The 14994-nt window shown below is 45.8% G+C and overlaps 1 protein-coding gene across 2 annotated transcripts in view; it reads left to right on the top strand.

The window, feature by feature from the left end:
- LOC124009402 (glypican-5-like) overlaps positions 1–14994 on the top strand; it is a 237604-nt gene that overhangs the window by 16022 nt on the left and 206588 nt on the right. For both annotated transcript variants that reach the window (XM_046321206.1, XM_046321208.1), the window contains exon 2: positions 14773–14934. In XM_046321206.1, coding sequence (XP_046177162.1) covers positions 14773–14934 — 162 coding nt within the window. The remainder of the gene's footprint in view (positions 1–14772; positions 14935–14994) is intronic.

Raw genomic sequence — 14994 nt, forward strand, 5'->3', positions numbered from 1 at the left:
ACCATGCTGTGTTGTCATATGTTACTGCCTTGCTATGTTGTTGTCTTAGGTCTCTTTTTATGTAGTGTTATGTTGTCTCTCTTGTCGTGATTTGTGTTTTGTCCTATATATATTTTTTATGATTTTAAAAAATGTTAATCTCAGCCCCCGTCAACCGCAGGAGGCCTTTTGCCTTTTGGTAAGCCATCATTGTAAATAAGAATTTGACTTGCCGAATTAAATAAAGGTTAAATCAAAAATAAAAATGAATAAAAGGACTGCCCTCAGCCTAATGTTCTCAGTCCAATCCCTCTCCCAACAGTGTCATCCCATTCTGAATCTGCTTAATGTGTCTTGAGTCGGGCTAGACTCAGGATCTCTTATTGGATTTCAGTCTAAGTTGGGCTGGTCTGGTGGGTGTTTATTGGATACTAGCCTCTGCTGAGTCCCCAACAACCGGGTCCTCCAGTTTGCAGGGGAAATTGAAAGAGAGCCTGTGACGTGACTTTATCTTTTGGATGTTAACAAGGCATCACTCCAACACTCCTAGTGATTGGTTGAACAGTGTAGAACAGAACCTCCCCCAAACAGTTGTTTTCTTCTTGTCAAGACCAGTATGTAGGGGATCTAGTTTCAGGCAATTCTTTTACATCTGCAGCGATAGGTTACTTGGATACCACCCAGCCCCCTACCTTATTGGGTGTCTGTTCTGAAGTGTGAACTGGCCAGTTACTTTCCTTTGTTAAACTTGTTTCGTAACATCAAATAGACAACGACTACCATGTAGATTTGCTTTTGTGTCATTGTCATAAGCGCCTTCTCATAACCACTGTCGTAACCGCTGGATTTGATGGAAAGGCTGGGGTTGAAGGGATCTTTTGTTGCGTATGCTCCTTTGCTCCAAAGGGGCGTTATGACAGGATGAAGGTGTCAGCAGGAGAGCCTAGCAGGTCATCTGGGAGAGTAAGCCCAGTTGTAAGGCACCTCCACCTTATGAAAAGAAAAACGACGGAATTACTGCACAAACACTTTAGTGCAGTAGTGACTATGTAGACGTGTAGGGATTGTTTAGTGAATGTGTAGTTTATGCACTGCTCAGGATACGTAAGTAGAGTTTTGTAGTGTTCAGTAGGAAAAAGTGTTTCCAGTAGTAAATAGGTAGATCTTTACTACTTGGTAGTAAATATGTAGTCACAAAAGACTACACTGGCTTTTTGCGACCGCAGAAGACAAATAAGGAAGTAGTTGGTTGTTGTTAGCGAGCTACTGTTTTTGACCATCTGGAATGTAATCGTCTTCCATCCTTCATCATCCTGTCTTTAATAGCCCTTATGCTGGCACCATCTGTAAGTTGAACTTTCCTTTATGTTTCATGAATACTGTCATGTCGTTGCATAGCCGGAAATCCAAGATAGCGTAGCAGTCCGGCATCTTTGTCTTCGTCTTGTCGTGTCCCGTGTATATATCTTTTTATATCCTTTTTCTTCGCATATATTTTTAAAAAATGTTCTTAACCTCAACTTCAACATACTCTCCTGCAACCCGCCTCACCCAATGTGGTATGAATCTGCAATGTTTTAAAACTTTAGAACCGGAACCCCCAACAGAAGTTAGCCAGCTAACTAGCTACTAGCTAGTCGTCAACCTTTAGCCCGGACAACTCCTGCCAGTCTGCACAGCGCGATTCAACCCAGAGCATATCTGACTTCTTCTTCTCCACATCTCTGGATTCCTACCTCAAGCTCTGAACCTTTTCACCTGGATCATCGCAGCTAGCTAGCTGCTATCCGAGTGGCTACTCCTGGCTAACGTCTCTGTCCCAAAGCAAGCACCAATTAGCCTGGAGCTAGCCTATGCTAGGCCCATCTCCCGGCTAGCTGAAGAGGTCCATCAGCCACTCCTTGGGATACAATACCTATTTCTCCAATTGGCCTGGACCCCTTTTACTGCCGATACGGAGCCCCACCGATTCATCACGACTGGACTACCAACGTAATCCGCCTCGAGGGAGTTTTTCAACAGGCTCCTCCGTCGCGACGTCCCCTGATTGCCCATCTGCTAGCCTCGGCCCGCTAGCTGTCTAGAGCATATCGGACTGTTAGCTGAAGAGGTCCATCAGCCAAATTCTTGGGCTACTATACCTATTTTGCCAATTTGCCTGGAACCTTTTTCTACATGGAGCCCTGCTGATCTATCACGACTGGCCTGCCAACGTAACCGCACGAGGGGGCTACAATAGACTTCTTCCGTCGCAACGTCCCTCTAAGACCCTTGGGCTAGCCCCGGCCCGCTCGCGGTGTGAAACGCCGTGTCTGCAGCCCGCCTAGCTATTCACTGGACCCTATGGTCACTCAGCTATGCATGCCTCTCCCTAATGGCAATATGCCTTATTCATTGCAGTTTTCGTTAGTGATTATTATCTTATTTCACTGTAGAGCCTCCAGCCCTGCTCAATATGTCTTAGCTAACCCGTTTGTTCCACCTCCCACACATGCAGTGACCTCACCTGGTTTAAATGGTGTCTTTAGAGGCAATACCTCTCTCATCGTCACTGAATGCCTAGGTTTATCTCCACTGTATTCACATCCTACCACACCTTTGTCTGTACATTATGCCTTGAATCTATTCTGCCGCACCCAGAAACATGCTCCTCTTACTCTCTGTTCACAAATGTTCTACACAACCAGTCCTTATAGCCTTTAGCCGTACCCTTATACTACTCCTCCTCTGTTCCTCTGGTGATGTAGAAGTTAATCCTGGCCCTGCAGTGCCTAGCTCCACTCCCATTCCCCAGGTGCTCTCATTTGTTGACTTCTGTAACCGTGAAAGCCTTGGTTTCATGCATGTTAACATTAGAAGCCTCCCCCCTCCTCCCTTTGTTTCACTCCTTTAGCACACTCTGCCAACCCGGATGTCCTGGCTTATGAAAGCCACCAAAAACACTGAAATTTCCAACCCTAACTATAACATTTTCCGACATGATAGAACTGCCAAAGGGGGCGGAGTTGCAATCAACTGCAGAGATAGCCTGCAGAGTTCTGTCTTACTATCCAGGTCTGTGTCCAAACAATTTGAGCTTCTACTTTTAAAAATCCACCTTTCCAGAAACAAGTCTCTCACTGTTGCCGCTTGCTATAGTCCACCTTCTGCCCCCAGCTGTGCCCTGGACATCATATGTGAATTGATTGCTCCCCATCTATCTTCAGAGCTCGTGCTGTTAGGTGACCTAAACTGGGACATGCTTAACACCCAGGCCATCCTACAATCTAAGCTTGATGACCTCAATCTCACACAAATTATCAATGTACCTACCAGGTACAACCCCAAATCTGTAAACACGGGCACCCTCATAGATCACATCCTAACCAACCTGTCCTCCAAATACACCTCTGCTGTTTTCAACCAGGATCTCAGTGTTCACTGCCTCATTGCCTGCATCTGTAATGGGTCTGCGGTCAAACGTCCATCCCTCATCACTGTCAAACGGCTCCCGAAAACACTTCAGCAAGCAGGCCTTTCTAATCGACCCGGCCCAGGTATCCTGGAAGGATATTGACCTCATTTTGTCAGGATGCCTGGTTATTCTTTAAAAGTGCTTTCCTCACCATCTCAAATAAGCATGCCCCATTCAAAAAATGTAGAACCAGGAACAGATATAGCCCTTGGTTCACTCCAGACCTGACAAAAACATCCTGTGGCATACTGCATTAGCATTGAATAGCCCCCGCGATATGCAACTTTTCAGGGAAGTTAGGAACCAATATACACAGGTAGTTAGGAAAACAAAGGCTATCTTTTTAAAACATACATTTGCATACTGTAGCACAAACTCCAAAAGGTTCTGGGACACTGAAGTCCATGGAGAATATGAGCACCTCCTCCCAGCTTCCCACTGCACACTGGGGCTAGGAAACACTGTCACCACCGATAAATCCATGATAATTTGTAAGTCGCTCTGGATAAGAGCGTCTGCTAAATGACTTAAATGTAAATGTAAATAATTGAGAATTTCAATAAGCATTATTCTACGGCTGGCCATGCTTTCCACCTGGCTACCCCTACCCCCGTCAACAGCCCTGCACCCCCCACAGCAACTTTCCCAAGCCTCCCTATTTCTCCATCCAAATCCAGATAGCAGATGTTCTGAAAGAACTGCAAAATCTGGACCCCTACAAATCAGCCGGGCTAGACAATCTGGACCCTCTCTTTCTAAAATTATCAACAGGAATTGTTGCAACCCCTATTACTAGCCTATTCAACCTCTCTTTCGTATCGTCTGAGATCCCCAAAGATTGGAAAGCTGTCGCGGTCTTCCCCCTCTTCAAAGGGGGAGACACTCTAGACCCAAACTGCTGAAGACCTATATCTATCCTACCCTGCCTTTCTAAGATCTTCGAAAGCCAAGTTATCAAACAGATCCCAGACCATTTCGAATCCCACCGTACCTTCTCCGTTATGCAATCTGGTTTCCGAGCTGGTCATGGGTGCACCTCAGCCACGCTCAAGGTCCTAAACGATATCATAGCAGCCATCGATAAGAGACAATACTGTGCAGCTTTATTCATCGACCTGGCTAAGGCTTTCGACTCTGTCAATCACCACATTCTTATCGGCAGACTCAACAGCCTTGGTTTCTCAAATGACTGTCTCGCCTGGTTCACCAACTACTTCTCAGACAGAGATCAGTGTGTCAAATCGGAGGGCATGTTGTCCGGACCTCTGGCAGTCTCTATGGGGGTGCCCCAGGGTTCAATTCTCGGGCCGACTCTTTTCTCTGTATACATCAATGATGTCGCTCGTGATGCTGGTGATTCTCTGATCCACCTCTACGCAGATGACACCATTCTGTATACTTCTGGCCCTTCTTTGGACACTGTGTTAACTAACCTCCAGACAAGCTTCAATGCCATACAACTCTCTTTCTGTGACCTCCAACTGTTCTTAAATGCAAGTAAAACTAAATGCATGCTCTTCAACCGATTGCTGCCCGCACCTGCCCGCCTGTCCAGCAATCACTACTCTGGACGGTTCTGACTTAGAATATGCGGACAACTACAAATACCTAGGTGTCTGGTTAGACTGTAAACTCTCCTTCCAGACTCACATGAAGCACCTCCAATCCAAAATTAAATCTAGAATCGGCTTCCTATTTCGCAACAAAGCATCCTTCACTCATGCTGCCAAACATACCCTAGTAAAACCGATTATCCTGCCAATCCTTGACTTCGGCGATGTCATTTACAAAATAGCCTCCAACACTCTACTCAGCAAATTGGATGCAGTCTATCACAGTGCCATCCATTTTGTCACCAAAGCCCCATATACTACCCACCGCTGTGACCTGTATGCTCTCGTTGGCTGGCCCTCGCTTCATATTCGCCACCAAACCTACTGGCTCCAGATTATCTATAAGTCTTTGCTAGGTAAAGCCCCGTTTTATCTAAGCTCACTGGTCACCATAGCAGCACCCACCCATAGCACGCGCTCCAGCAGGTATATTTCACTGGTCACCCCAAAAGCCAATTCCCCCTTTGGCCGCCTTTCCTTCCAGTTCTCTGCTGCAATGACTGGAATGAATTGCAAAAATCACTGAAGCTGGAGACTCATATCTCCCTCACTAACTTTAAGCACCAGCTGTCAGAGCTGCTCACAGATTACTGCACCTGTACATAGCCCATCTGTAAATAGCCCATACAACTACCTCATCCCCATACTGTTATTTATTTTATTTATTTTTTAGCTCCTTTACACCCCAGTATCTCTACTTGCACATTCATCTTCTGCACATCTATCACTCCAGTGTTTAATTGCTAAATTTGAATTATTTCACCACTATCGCCCATGTATTGCCTTACCTCATTTGCACACACTGTATATATACTTTTTCTATTGTGTTATTGACTGTATGTTTGTTTATTCCATGTGTAACTCTGTGTTGTTGTATGTCGCACTGCTTTGCTTTATGTTGGCCAGGTCGCAGTTGTAAATGAGAACTTCTTCTCAACTAGCCTACCTGGTTAAGTGAAGGTTGAATAAAAAATATAACTTACCACATCATAAAGGTTGCTAGCCAAAATGGTCTTGTGTTTAGGAGCTAGCCCCATTGAAATGTAACTATGTAACCTCTGTTCTTGTCATGCTAGCGGTCTTGTGTGTTTGTATGCAAATGTACAGCATGTTCATATTAGTCTACTTACCCATTCTACTTACCTCTTTTCACCTGTTTCCAAGGAGGTCCTCGACATAAGACTGGAATTTTTTTCTGTGTTGTCTTACGCGATTTCTGTTAGCAGAGGATTGACAATGGCTTATAATTGCTTGTCTCTTGTGCTTGTCTTTATTTTCTAAAAGTTTAAAAGGTGGAGAAATGTGGCTGAAACAAAAAAAGAGGATCTGAAGATAGTTAAGTCAGAGCTGAATGAAGACAAGTCCTCAAAGGGATGAACAAAAAAGTACAAATATGTCATTTAATATGTCATTATTTTAATAATAATACAAATGTGAGTGAGAGAGACTGCTGTCATTTCTTCAAACAGTCATCTCTATTTAATAACAATTGCAATAATGGAGAGGTTAATAAATCAGATGGAGTGTTAAGGGCCCAAGGAATGGCATTGGGTCTCAGCTTATATAGCCAAGTATTCTAATGGAACGATATAACACGTGATTATAGCTTACCATAGCCTCACATCTCTCAAGCAGTTTGTAACGGTTGCTACGTGTGTGTGCCAAAAGAAGATTAGGGTTATGATGAGGTGGCCTTTGCTGACTGTAACGAGTGCGCGGAGAGTCGGGGAAACAAGTTCAGGGAGTGAGTGTTTCAATAAATAAACACAACTAAATACAAAACAAGAAACACGAACAACACACAGACATGACACAGAAACAATGACGCCTGGGGAAGGAACCAAAGGGAGTGACATATATAGGGAAGTTAATCAGGGATGTGATGGAGTCCAGGCGAGTTTGATGGCACGCAGGTGCGTGTAACAATGGTGACAGGTGTGCGCCATAATGAGCAGCCTGGTGACCTAGAGGCCGGAGAGGGAGCACACGTGACAGTACCCCCTCACCGACACGTGGCTCCGGCCGCAGGACGCCGACCAAAACGACGATCCCGGGGATTAGGAGCGGACCGGTAACCTCTGCTGAGGCGCGGGTTACCTGTCAGTCCGGCTGAAACGAACTAGAGAGTATACATGACAGTTCCCCATCCCAGGGGCACGTTCGGCTCCAGCCGCAGGATGCCAACCAAAGAGACGATCTCAGGGGTCAGGGGCAGAACCGGTCACCCTTGCTGATGCGCGGGAACTTGACAGACTGGCTGAAACAGGGGAGCCTGGTGATCCGGCTGAGGCATGAGAGCCTGACGAGCCGGTGAAGGCATGAGATCCTGACGAGCCAGCTGGAGCAGGGGAGCCTGGTGATCCACTGTAGCAGGGGAGCCTGGTGATCCGCTGTAGCAGGGGAGCCTGGTGATCCGCTGTAGCAGGGGAGCCTGGTGATCCGCTGTAGCAGGGGAGCCTGGTGATCCACTGTAGCAGGGGAGCCTGGTGATCCACTGTAGCAGGGGAGCCTGGTGATCCGCTGTAGCAGGGGAGCCTGGTGATCCGGTGATGGCATGAGAGCCTGACGAGCCAGCTGTAGCAGGGGAGCCTGGCGATCCACCTGTAGCGGCTCACGGACCCGACGTCATTCCCACCGAAACAAAAAACAAAAAACACTCCCCGATGCTTCCCTTAGTTAGGCGTCATTCTGAAACGAGTGCGCTGAGAGTCCGGAAGCAAGTTCAGGGAGTGAGTGTTTTAATAAATAAACGCAAATAAATACAAAACAATAAACACGAAAAACACACAGACATGACTCAGAAACAGAAACAATAACGCTTGGGGAAGGAACCAAAGGGAGTGACATATATAGGGAAGGTAATCAGGGAAGTGATGGAGTCCAGGTGAGTCTGATGACACGCAGGTGCGTGTAACTATGGTGACTGGTGTGTGCCATAATGTGCAGCCTGGTGACCTGGAGGCCGGAGAGGGAGCAGACGTGATACTGACATTGTATTTAGCTAATAGTATGAGATCAAACCCAATTCTCAGTTCTCATTTTCTAAAGAACATCTTGTTCTTGTTTCTTCGAAAATGGGAAGCTACATTTGGCTAAGATTGTAGCTTGTGACAGCTGGCCTAGACCTTTCACGTGACAACACCCCCACAGCAACAGCCACTTAGAACAACATTAAAGAGGTTGTTCCACACTTTTCCGATTTTCACCAGCTTAAAGAAGTTGAACGAGAGATTTTTCCCTCAGTTTGTATAAACGTATTATTTATTGTTTGATGATATAACTACAGTTAGAAACTTTAGGAATTAACACGTGCAATAGTCTAGTAGTGACACAGTAGTGAAACAAGAAGATGTCAATAGTGATTTTGAAGAGGCAAACAGTAGTAAATATGTGAGTTTCAATAGTAATTCTGTGGAAATAGTAATTCTGTAGGAAATGAAAATGATCAGGAGCAATTCAGTAGTGATCGGTAGTGGTCGGTAGTGGTCGGTGGTGGTCGGTAGCGATCAGTAGCGGTCAGTAGTGATCAGTAGTGATCAGTAGTGGTCAGTAGTGGTCAGTAGTGATCAGTAGTGGTCAGTAGCGATCAGTAGCGGTCAGTAGCGATCAGTAGTGGTCAGTAGTGGTCAGTAGTGGTCAGTAGTGATCAGTAGTGGTCAGTAGTGGTCAGTAGTGACATAACACTACACAGACACAGTAGTAATTGAGTAGGCATACAGCAGTAACATGTTGGCATTATATAGTAATTCAATAGTGAACATGTAGGAATTGTGTACGTATGTGTAGGTTTTAAGTAGTAGATAGCCAAAAGCTCAGTAGTTACACACTAGTCATTAAGGGAGACTTATGTAGTGATTTGTTCACCAGTAGTGTATCACTCATTACTACTTTAAACAATGACATAAATCACTACTGGTTAACTACACATTTCAGTAGCAATCAAGTAGTAAAACCAGTAGGTTTTGTGTAGATCTTGTGTAGTAGTAATTCAGTAGTACTTTTTCATGAGGCCATGGTCAGTCAAACAGCTGTTTGGGCAGACAGTCAGAGTGCTGTAGATGGGCAAGGCTGAAGCTAAACCCTCTAACTGTTTTAAAGCACCCTCTTCGCAAACCTCTCAGCCTCCACATCCAACAACCCAGTCCCCTATCCCCTATTGCCCCTCAACCCTCAACTCCTTTGACCCACATCTAACATTCCCTAGTTCCCTCCGACTCTGTCCTCAAACCCTCTACCCCCACATCCATAATTCCACCAGTCCACTAAGCCTCAAGTGGCCCCTCTACTTGAGCCCCTCTGCCCCTCCCCCTCCTTCTCAATCCTCTAACCCACATCCAACTGCCCCCAGTGCCCCATAACCCTGCCCTCAACCTCTTTGCCCCCAAATCCAATAATCCACTAGACCTCTAGCACCCCCACATCCAACAACCCAACAGTCTACCAAGCCCCAAGTGCCCCTTGGCCCCAACCCGTCTGAACCACATCCAAGCCTGCCCGGCCCCCTGGCCCTGGCCACTGGCTCTGGACCCCTGCGACAGTCACTGTAGGCACTGCCAGCTCGAATGCCTGGAAAAGCCTGACATTCCAGGCGCGATTCAGGGCCGTCCAAAAATGCAGGTATGCGGCAAAGCCCCTTTTGAGCCATGTTTTCTTTCAACACGGTCCCGCCCAAGCACAGCAAATCAATACAGTGTAAATATCCTGCAGGTTCACTGGATGGGACGACTTCAAAAGGACAGCGCTTCCTGAGTTGGAAGAGTCAAGTAGGGAGAGAGAGAGGCAGCAATATGTAGAGGACTAAACTCATGCATTAATGACCTGCTTTCCCACAAAGTTATTCCTGCTCTCTGGAAAACATATCCAAACGGCAGCATCAGGAATTCGCCGGCCTCCCCGCCAGTAACCTATCCAAATCAAAACAACATTTCCACTCAAAACGAAATGTCCACGCCTTATTGACTAGATGTGTGATGCAAGCAAATTGTACCTGTGAGATCTTTTAAGGAAGTCTGGCTGCAAAACCAAGGGCGCGTTTCTACCATCAAGACTTTCTCCCATTTTTACCCACAGGGTACCCAAGGGCACTGAGACGTGGCGGAAGTAATTATGGCCAACAAGTTGAGACTTCGTGAATGAGCAGTGGCTTAATACGCCCAATTAGTCCGGAGGTATTTGTCACCTGAGGCCAATTAGGGAATTAAAGGGCTAGGTTGACATTCTGACTCGGCACTCTGAGCTGTGTGTGAATGCCTGGCCAGGCAGAACGAGCGGAGTGGCGCACACACTAATCGCTAATTTACCACCAGGACTTGTGGAGTTGGGCCTTGCCCCACCAACTCTTTTGGGTCTGTATCAAATGACATTAGTGCTAAGGGACTGTAGGGATACCCTGCAAGAGACTAAAGCATTGTTGTATAAGGGCCAGGAGTTTTGCACTATAAGGGACGTAAAAGCCACATCGAGACCATGAGCTACGATGGCTGTTACCTGTAAAAAGAAACGGTACCATGCTTCTGTTGAAAGGAAAATGTTTTGTTGAGAGGAAATGTGTCATAGTAACTGACGATATCTTAGATTCAACATCCTAGAGATTGCAGTGTTGTCAAGCTTTTGTTTCGTACTACAGTATGTCTCAGATATTACGTTTACACAAAGGGAGGATTAGCAAAGGTCACTTCAATAGGCTGTGAATCGCTTGCTATTGTTCAGCTCCCTTTGACGTTGGCCTCTTTGCGAATTGCAAGACCTGTCCAATGTCAAAGGACTTGCAACAATCTGTTCGTTACTACACCCCACAAAATACTGCTTCTCATCAGCGTTCAATAAAGTCCATAACAGCAATCTACCCACCGTATGGACAACATAGATAAGACCTTGGTTATAATCAATGTTCTGGAATATTCCGGACACCGTTGACCTGTCCTGATAGCGGCTGTTGGTGGCTGTGGCTGCCAAAGTCTTTATGGGTATCCCTTTCTCCCCCATCGCTAGACATGAAGGACTGGGAGGTCAAGCTGGATTCCACTGTGAGTCTGTGGCCTGGATATTAGTTTCATATTGGAGATAAACAGAGTGGTGAGCCTACCAGGAGCGAAAGGGTCAGGGGCATAGAGAGAAGAGCATGGTGAAGGGTTCTGGGAAAGAGACAGAAGGAGAGATGGGGTCAGGAACAGAGTGCGAGAGGTCTAGGATAGAGGGTCAGCAACACATATAAACAGGGCTTGGAGCCCAGAACAAGGGCCCGGAGAAAACGGATGAAGGCAGAGGGGCAGTCTGAGACAGAGAACAGGTGGGGGACAAGAACCAGACATAAGAAGGAAGGGTGTTCTGGGACAGAATAAAACGGATGAAGGCAGAGGGGCAGTCTGAGACAGAGAACAGGTGGGGGACAAGAACCAGACATAAGAAGGAAGGGTGTTCTGGGACAGAAGAAAAAGGAGGGAGACAGTCAGACAGATAGAGGGAGAGATGTGTGGAGGTCAGCCCAGTCGTGACTCCATTCCTAGGTGATTGGAAAAAATGGGGGCTCAGTGGACTCTCTCTCCCTCTGGGTAATTAAGTGACAGCCATGTGGCGCTAGGGACATGTCAAACAAATGAACGAGAGAGGGAATGAGACGAGTGCAACCCTATTGTGTTTCAGGGGTGGATTTGGACTAGGGAAGCTCTACGCCTGACGTATAGGCCCACACCACCTGCCCCCCACTCCCCTCACCTCTCCAACCAACCCCCAAAATGAGTTATCGTATCAGGGCACAGCCTTATGAGCACTTGGCTGGAGGGGACGAGGGTGGTGGGGGACAGCAAGGGGGACAAGGGGGTGGGGGGCAGCGAAGAGGGGAACGGCAGAGGGGGAGAGTTTCAATATTACACGTTCTGCTAACTGTGGCCAGCCCGGTGATGTCATGGCCGTGTTTATATATGGAAGTGACAGTATGAGAGTGGTAGAGGAGGGTGTCAGGCAGCATGTCATGACAGGGTGGACTGACTGATGTGGGAACTGCGTTGATGTCATGGTGCCTGATTGAGCCTCACTCAGGTTCATATTAGATCGTATTAGATTACTCTTTATGTGGTTTATTATGGGCCAAGATATTATGTCTAGTGTGAGTCCAGGTTATAGAGTGATGTAAAAGTCCCAACGTGACTCACATTGCGTGTGTGTGTCTGCGTGTGCTTGCATAGGCTATATGATCTAACACATTCACCAGTACTATTTATACTCCAAGCAGAGCTTGTGTTTTTAGTGGTAAGCTAAGCAAGTATAAAATTCTACACAATCTTATATACTTTCTCTCGTTCTCTCTCCTCTTTTTCTAGGCTCAGGTTGTACAGTGCATTCGGAAAGTATTCAGACCACTTTCCTTTCTCCAAATTTTGTTTACGTTACAGCCTTATAAAATTGATGAAATCATCATCTTTACGCCATAATGACAAAGCGAAAACAAGTTTTTAGAACTTTTTGCAAATGTATTAAAAATAAAAAACAGAAATACCTTATTTGCATAAGTATTCAAACCCTTTTCTACGTCAGATCTGGAGGAAACCTGGCACTGTCCTTACGGTGAAGCATGGTGGTGGCAGCACCATGCTGTGGGGATGTTTTTCAGTGGCAGAGACTGGGAGACTAGTCAGGTTTGAGGGAAAGATGAACAGAGCAAAGTACAGAGAGATCCTTGATTAAAACCTGCTACAGAGTTCTCAGGACATCAGACTGGGGCAAAGGTTCAAATCAAATCAAAGTTTATTTGTCACGTGCGCTGAATAAAACAGGTATAAACCTTAAAGTGAAATGCTTACTTACAGGCTCTAACCAATGGTGTGTGTGTGTGTGTGTGTGTGTGTGTGTGTGTGTGTGTGTGTGTGTGTGTGTGTGTGTGTGTGTGTGTGTGTGTGTGTGTGTGTGTGTGTGTGTGTGTGTGTGTGTGTGTGTGTGTGTGTGTGTGTGTGTGTGTGTGTGTGTGTGTGTGTGTGTGTGAAGTAAATAAATAAAACAACAGTAAAAAGACATTTGTAAAAAGAGTAGCAAGTCTACATACAGACACCTGTTAGTCAGGCTTATTGAGGTAGTATGTACATGTAGGTATCGTTAAAGTGACTATGCATATATGATGAACAGAGAGTAGCAGAAGTGTTAAAAAGAGGGGTTGGTGGGTGGTGGGTCACAATGCAGATAGCCCGGTTAGCCAATGTGCGGGAGCACTCGTTGGTCGGGCCATTTAGGTATTATGTACATGAATGTATAGTTGAAGTCACCTTCCAATAGGACAACAACACTAAGCATACAGCCAAAACAACGTAGGAGTGGCTTCGGGACAAGTCTCTGAATGTCCTTGAGTGGCCCAGCCAGAGCCCGGACTTGAATCCAATCAGACATCTCTGGAGAAACCTGAGAATAGCTGTGCGGCGATGCTCTCCATCCAACCTGACAGAGCTTGAGAGGATCTGCAGAGAAAAATGAGAGAAACTCCCAAAATACAGGTGTGCCAAGCTTGTAGCGTCATACCCAAGAAGACTCGAGGCTGTAATCGCTGCTAAAGGTGCTTCAACAAAGTACTAAGTAAAGGGTCTGAATACTTATGTATGATATTTCCGTTTTTTGTTTTTTCATTACTTTTTTAAACATTTCTAAAAACTGTTTTTGCTTTGTCATGATGGGGTGTAGATTGATGTGGGGGAAAAAAAATGTAATCAATTTTAGAATAAGGCTGTAATGTAACAAAATGTGGAAAAAGTCGAGGGGTCTGAATACTTTCTGAATGCACTCTATCTATACAGTATATTACTGTCTGTAAATAGGGACCTTGTGGTAGTTAGTTGTAAGGGCATGAGATCAGCAGAAGACAAGGCAGGTTGAAGTACTTAAAGTGTACTTTTTCATCAGGTCTTGTTGGTCCAATGGATGAAGTTGCCATATGATACACCATATCCAGTCAATAATTGCTGTAGCAACAAAGCCCAACAATTTGCCGCTGAATTAGGCTTAACCTGTTCTATTTGAATGGACACAGGTAGAGCAAGACTGAAACCAAGTAGTATCTGCCTCACAGCACCCCCATAATGAAATAATGAATCTGCCCGAGTTGGCGGGAGGCTGTGACAGAGAGAGAGCACAGTGATGCCGAGCGCTCACTTCACCATAGAGTCCAGTCCTCCAGTACCCCCCCCCCCGACTGCACACCGTTGTTGTTGTAGTCCCGGACAAAAACACCTGATTCAACTTGTCAAGGGCTTGATGATCAGTTGACAAGTAGAATAGGTGTAAGACCAGAGTTGGGAAACACTGCTCTATATGGTGATGTGAGACATGTTCTGTTTTGTAAAAACTTTCCTGCAGTCAAATGAACAAATGGCCCTATGGTGGCCTCATGGGTGGAATATTATTTATATTTTGGACCCTGATTTAGCCGACTGCAGTAAAAATGCTCACCCTGAAGTGTTCTGGCTGCATGATGAACAAAGGCTAGAATTTCTTTTCAGGAAAGCTTTTGATATTGCTCAATTTACTTTTTTAAAGCCTGGGGGGAGAAGGATATGTGTATTGTTTTTGTATTCTAATGTGACAAGGTAATCGATAGCTGTACTTTGTTATGATTCGTTAAATGTCATTTTGTTTTTTGTATTTTGTGCACACGAAGTAGCGTCTTATAAGCCCATAAGGGCTATGCAGTGTATGACACAGAAATAAAATCAATCAAAAATCCTCTCTCCCCCTTTGTCCCATCAGATGTGGACCTGTTGGTGTGTAAGCACCAGGGCCCGTCCTGCTGCACTCGCAAGATGGAGGAGAGCTACCAGGAGGCGGTGAGACGAGAGACCCTCCAGAATGTCCGCTCCTACAGCTTCGAGCTGAAGTACCTCATCTCCGGCCACGCCATTGCCTTCCAGGGTAAGGAGAGGGGGAAAAGTGGGATGGGATGGGAAGGCCTTTTAGGGAATGGAGTGATAG

Source organism: Oncorhynchus gorbuscha, linkage group LG22 (genome assembly GCF_021184085.1).
Source record: "Oncorhynchus gorbuscha isolate QuinsamMale2020 ecotype Even-year linkage group LG22, OgorEven_v1.0, whole genome shotgun sequence".
NCBI classification, from domain to species: Eukaryota; Metazoa; Chordata; class Actinopteri; order Salmoniformes; family Salmonidae; genus Oncorhynchus; species Oncorhynchus gorbuscha.